The 6,648-nt window shown below is 45.7% G+C and overlaps 1 protein-coding gene across 1 annotated transcript in view; it reads right to left on the reverse strand.

The window, feature by feature from the left end:
* Positions 1–817, reverse strand: part of CLSTN1 (calsyntenin 1) — a 43,183-nt gene extending 42,366 nt beyond the window's left edge. The window contains exons 1-2 of the mRNA XM_012722067.1: positions 805–817; positions 270–368 (exon numbers count right to left, since the gene is read on the reverse strand). Of these exons, the coding sequence (XP_012577521.1) occupies positions 270–368; positions 805–817 (112 nt within the window). The remainder of the gene's footprint in view (positions 1–269; positions 369–804) is intronic.
* Between the last annotated feature and the right edge of the window lie 5,831 nt (positions 818–6,648).

A 6,648-nucleotide genomic window follows, 5' to 3' on the forward strand; every position in this document is an offset into this window, starting at 1 on the left:
TAAATAAATCTTTAAAAAAAAAGTTATGCTAAATGAAAGACGTCAAACATAAAGGTCCGCATGACTGTATGATGCCAGTGTGAACTGTCGGGGGTAGATACATCCTCAGGGGCAGAAGGGTTGCCCGGGACTGGGGCAACAGGCCAGGGGCTAATGGTTCCAAGGTTTTCTTCTGGAGGAATAAAATGTTTTGGAATGGATGGAAGTGGGGACAGCCCAGCACTGTGAATACACCAAATGCCACTGACCAGGACTCTTAACTATGGTACCTGGAGAATTTCCGGTTTCTGGTCCAGCTTGGAAGGGCTGGAAGTCACCTCTTCTGACCCAACAAGGAAAAGCCACAACAAAATGAAACACGAACAACTCTTCTCAGCTTCGCCAGGGAACGGAGGTCCGGGGCTCAGCATGACATGACCCCCAAAGTGGTGGGGGCCAACAAGGAACTGCAGAGACAGAGTCAGTGTCCAGAGCGGGGGCCAGCGCCGGGGAAGGCGGCACCGGTCAGCGGTCAGCAGCGGGCCTGCGCGCTCGCCAGCTCGGCCTCCAGGCCGCAGGTGCTCACGCCCAGCTAGGGCAGGAGAAGGCGCCTCGAGCTCACGGGAGAGGGCGCCACGAGCATCCGGCTCCCAGCAAGGCCTGCCCGGAAGCACTGCCCGCCGGCTCCTCAGACAGAAGCTGTGAAAGCGGGCAAGGACTCCGCCACCCCAGCCGCCCGCCTGCCCGAGGGGGCCTGAGGGCACCAGAGAGCGTCACCGGCGGGGGCACAGCCTGAGCCAGTGCTGGGCACCGCAGAGCCCGTACCCTCCCCACACATCGACGCTCCATTACCAGATGCCTCCTCCTTCCCCCCTGCATGTCATGTCCGGCTTCAACAAGGAATCCCAAGCCATACTAAAAGCAAAACCACTGAAAAATGGAACAAGAGCATCAGATCCAGAGTCGGGTGCAGCAGGAGTGTGGAATGGTCAGGGTAGGAGCTGTGAACCCACGAATGTGCGCTGAGCTCAGTGGGAAAAGTAAACAGCAGGATAAGGGGGAAGCAGCAAGGTGAAGACGCTCAATAATAAAACAAATGCCGGGGCCATGGGCGCGCGACACCAAGAACCCACCGGCGGCCTGGACACCACGGGGGGCCACGCTTGGCCGTGAGGATGTGGTCACAGAAGTTTATGAAACCGTGAAGTGCAGAGGGATGAAGCAAAAACAGAAACACAGAATGAAGTGTCCAAGGACCGTGGGGCACTCTACCATGGGCAGAACCGGGAAACCCTAGATGAGAAGGAGCAGAAGAAACAAGAGTCGAAACAACAGTGTCGGAATTTCCCCCAAATCAATGTCAAGCACCAAGCACCGATCTAGGCAGCTCACACATGCAACCACCCTAACAAACAGCCCTGTGCCCACACACATCCTATTCGAACTGCAGACAATCAAAGACAAAGAAAACATCTTGCCAGCACCCAGAAGGGAAAAGCACCATCACCGAAAAGGGAGGCGGATGAGAACTACCTCTGACTTCGCGAAATCCACGCAGTCGAGAAAAGAACAGAGAGAAACAGTTAAAGTCTGAAGAGGAGAAACCCCAACGAAGTATTCTGCACCTCTGAAATTATCCTTCAAAAGTAAAGGAAAAACGCTTTCTCAGACAAACAGCCATCAGGGGACTTACTGCCGCCATCAGCCTGGGCTTACAAGCGACGGTACAAGCTGCTCTTCAGAAAGAAGGAAAGTTACAGAAGTCAGGGTCTCCTGGCCACATTAAGAACAGCAGAGAAGGAAAAAGTGAAGATGAAATACAAACTTTTCTTTTCCTTACTCTTAACTGGTTTGACACGAGGCTTGCACGACATCAAAACAGCAACAATGGAATTATGTACACTTAGGTGCGTCTACACAGGCTCTGGTACACTGACGTGTAAGCTAAGGACAGCAAGAGCTTTCAGTGACACCAGTGGCATCCCGAGGGGGAGCAGGAATCAGGAGTCCTGTTACTACACGGCACGCAACGCTGCCCGGAAGCTGCACAGCATTACTGAAAGGGGAGCGGAGCTGGAGTAGTTGCAGAGATGCAGTGAAAACTCTAGAGCAACCACAGGAAAAAACAAAAGAAAACTTGAAAAAAGTATGTTTGATATGCTGAGAGAAAATGAAATCACATAAAACGCTCGATTAAAACCACAAAAGGCAGTAAAAGAAACAAAGAACAAAGGTAACAAGTAGAAAGCAGTAACGAATACGAGTATAGTAAAGTAACTAAATAATTACTTCCAACATCAAAGGCGCCACCAATTACAGGACAGACATTACCAAGGGGAATTAAAAAGCAAACCAAGGCCCTCCCTGGTGGCGCAGCGGGTTAGAGCACAGCACTGAGAATCTAAAGCCACTTACGCATGAATTCGATTCCTGCCTGCCCCGGAGGTGACCACATGGCGCGGCAGACCTCTCCTGACCCGCCCGCTGCTCCACTCAGCAGTGGACTTCGTCCATCTGCCTGTTCTGCTCCCCACTCTGTCTCTGGTGAAGCCTCTCGCCGCCCCTACATCTCTGTCCTTGTACCCCAGTTCTGTATGCATAAATAAATCTTTAAAAAAAAAAAAAAACAAGACCCAAGTATATGTTGCCTACAAAGGACCCATTTTAAATTCAAAGACACAGATTAAAAGAGAGGAAGGACATAATCCTAATTTTTATTTATTTATTTTGAAAATATTTATTTATGCATACAGAACTGGGGTACAGGTCAGAGGCACAAGTACGGTAAGGAGTCACCAGAGGCAGAGTAGGGAGCAGAACAGGCAGATCAATGAAGTACACTGCTGAGGGGAGTGGCGGGTAGGTCAGGAGAGGTCTGCCACACCGTGTGGTCACCTCCAGAGTGGGGATCGAATTCATGCTAAAGTGGCTTTAGCTTCTTACTGCTGTGCTTTAACCCACTGCACCACCAGGGAGGGCCCAATCCTAATTTCTTTTAAAGACTTATTTATACATACAGAACTGGGGTACAGGCTGGAGGTACAGGGAGCGAGAGGATTCCCCAGAGAGAGTGGGGAGCAGAACAGGTGAATCTACTGAAGTACACTACTAAGGGGAGCAGCGGGGAGACAGGCAAGGTCTGATGCATCATGTGGGTCATTCCCCCTGGCCGGGGATCGAACTCATGCCACAGTGGCTGTCATAGCTTCACAGTGCTGTGCTTTAGCCCAGTGCACTGTCAGGGAGGGCTCCAAGACATAATCCTAATTTAAAAACAAAGCAATGGTGGCTGAATAAATGGCACAGAGCCAACTTTAAAGCAAGAAATGTTACCAGGAATCCAATCATTACAAAACGATAAAACAAACAGTTCTTCAAGAAGACTTAACAGTCACTAATAACTGTTAAGTGTTAGGTACATCTAACCCACACTTAAGCCAAATAGTGCACACCGTTGCTCAAGCACAGATGTTAATTCAGAAAGAACCTCTTAGTTAATTTTGTCCATTAACATGCAATATACATCCTCTAAAGTACTGGTTTTATGAAAGAAGCTTTCTTACTTTTCTGACTAAGTCACCAAAAGGGACACTAGCTCCCCTCTGGGCAAAGTGGCACGTGAATTTAAACTGGATTTCTGGGTCATTTGCCACTTGGAAAGAATCTGTATGGGGAGTGAAGCTGGCTAGCCTGAAGGCTGAGCAAGAAAAGTAGACAGGTCTTTGATGATGTCGTCAAACTACTAAGTCAAACCTATCCCACATTATATCCTGCTGTGGATTGTTAAATTCTATTATCATCAAAACAAAGAGAACTAAATCATCAAAACTAAGAGAACTGTACCAAAAAGATGAATCCACTATCAGTCAGAGATTTCAACACCCTGGGAAAGGACAGATCCATCAGAAGGAAACTAAGAACATAGCTGAACTCAACAGCACCACTCAAGCTGGATACAACTAACATCTAGCGACTAGTGTATCCAACAGAAAGAAGATCACACGTTCTTCTCAAGCTCACATGGAACATTCACCAAGACAGGCCATATTCACCAGGACACCTTAACAAATCAAAAGAATAAAAATCATATGTCTGTCTCAGACCACAAAGAGTTCAATGAGAATAATTAACAGAAAGGTAACAGAAACATCCTAAGATACTTGGAGAATAAATGCCACACTACTAAATAACACATGGATCAAAAGAAATCTTCAGAGAATATTTTTATAACTTGAACTAATGGAAATGAAAATACAGCCTATTAAAATTTGTGGGATGCAATAAAAGCAGTGTTTGTAGAGAAACTGTGATATGATAGCAAATATGCATATATTAGCAAAGATCTAAAATCAATAATCAAAGCATCTATCTTAAATGCAAATTAAATTCAAAGTAAACAGAAGAAATGGTGAAAATTAGGTCAGAAATGAAATTAAGAACACAAACTGAAAAGGAAAACCTATCAGTAAAATCAATACACTGCTAGACAGCCCAGCAAAAGGGGAAAGAGAAGGAAGACCTCATTTACTAACATCAGAAGTGAAAGTCCCTGCTACCATCTGAGGACAGGGCAAGGAGGCTGCGTCTGCAAGCCAAGAACAAAGTTCTCACCAGAAATTGTCTGGCCTACACCTCAATCTTGGAATCACCAGCTTCCCAGCATGAGGAAATAAATTCCCATCAAGTCAAAAACAGAAGCAACTGCTCAGATGAGCTGGTGGTGGAAATTTGACGGGGACTACACCTGAGAGGAGAAAACCAATACTGTTTCAATGTTATATATAAAAATATATACATTTAATTTAAAAAAATAAAATGAAAATCAATGTATTTAAGAACTAAATAAATGAGAGAGGGAAATAGACTTTTCTGAGAATATGAAGAAGGAAAAAAATCTACCATGGAAATGGCTGAAATTAATGTGGGTGACTGAATGCTATATGAGACTGTTATTGCTAGAGAATAAATAAAGGGATGAATAACAACAACAACAAAAAGTAACAAAAGAAAAACTTGAGAGGGGATATCATTAGATACAAATGTCAACAATAAGAAAACAAATATGGTTTCTTATGTGGACTAAAAACTCATACAGATACCTCATCAAACAATATGGAACATAAACATACGATGAAAAAACACACAACCTCATATGTCATTAGGGAAATGCAGATTAAAACAGTGATACCCTACACATGTATTAGAGTGGCCAAAACCCAAAACATCGATAACAACAAGTGCTGACAAGGATGTGGAACATACAGAATCCTACCTCACTGCTGGTGGGAATCACTCTGAAACACAGTTTGGCAAAAAAAAAAAAAAAAAAAAAAGTTTGGCAATTTCTTACAAAACTAAACATTCTCTTACCATATGATCCAGCAGTCCTGCTCCTTGGCATGTACCCAAAACAAGTGGAAAACTTAAGTCCACACTAACAGCCTGCACAGGAATGTTTGTAACAGCTTTATTCATAAATGTCAAAGCCTGGAAGCAACCAAGATGTCCTTTAGGTGGGTGGGTAAACAAACTGTGGTCCATGCAAACCTGGGATAGTATTTGATGCTACAGGAACAAGGAAGAAACTTGGCGAAAAGGAAACTTAAATGCATGTTACCAAAGAAACCAATCTGAAAAGACTACAAGATATCTGATTCCACTCTGTGGAACTCTGGAAAGGGTAAAACTAAAGAGCTGGAGTTGCAGGAGTTGGAGGGGAGAGAGTGATGAATAGGTGGAGGATTTTCAGGGCAGTGGATTTTCAGGGCAGTGAAACTATGTGTGTCAACAGCAAGGAGTCTTAATGTAACCACTGGCCTCTGGCAGACAATTTGTCAAAGGAGCATCCTCAATTGTAAGGAAGGACTGTGACAGAGGTGTCCGCCGCGGAGAGGCTGAGGAGGTGTGCAGACAGTGACAGGAAGCCCTCTGCTTTCCACTCAAGCTTGCCATGAACCTAAAACTGCTCTTAAAAAAAAAAAAGCTGCCGGTTTGTTCAAAGCGCCCTATTTATGTGATGTGAATTTCACCTTCCTTTTTTAAAGGGGGGCATGATATGGAATCGAGTTAATGCTGCAAAGAATCATGTTAACAAAACAAGCACGTGCTTCCAGCCCAGTTCTAAATACTGATGAAATGTGTTCACTCCTCCAGTAATCCTGAGACAGGCGCCATCATCTCCCTCTTGCTGACAAAGGCACAGAGACAAGCCTGCTCAAGGGCACAGGGTGAGTGAATAACTGAGCAGGGACGGCGCTCCAGCAACGAGGCACGAAGTGCGGTTCTTGCCCATTGCACAGTGCAGCCACAGCTGGGCCACAGCATCCCAGGAGATGCCCGGCACGGAAGCCGGGACGGGTTTGACAGTGAAGGCTGGCTCCACAGAGAGGGTCTGGGCTAAGTGTGCAAATTTCTGAGATGTTCTGCATTAAAAAGGTGCTACAATACTTAAAAGAATGCAACTTCATTAATACAATGTACCCTTTTCTCCACACTTTCTCCAATTTTTTTTTTATGCACACGAGCCGGGGTACAGACCAGAGGTGTGGGGGGTGAGCGGATTCCCCAGAGACAGAGTGGGGAGCAGAACAGGCAGATCCACTGAAATCCACCGCTGAGGGGAGCAGCGGGGAGACAGGAGAGGTCTGGCGCGCCCTTTGGGTCACTCCC

This window comes from Condylura cristata, unplaced genomic scaffold, assembly GCF_000260355.1.
Source record: "Condylura cristata isolate star-nosed mole 26May11 unplaced genomic scaffold, ConCri1.0 scaffold00008, whole genome shotgun sequence".
Classification (NCBI taxonomy): domain Eukaryota; kingdom Metazoa; phylum Chordata; class Mammalia; order Eulipotyphla; family Talpidae; genus Condylura; species Condylura cristata.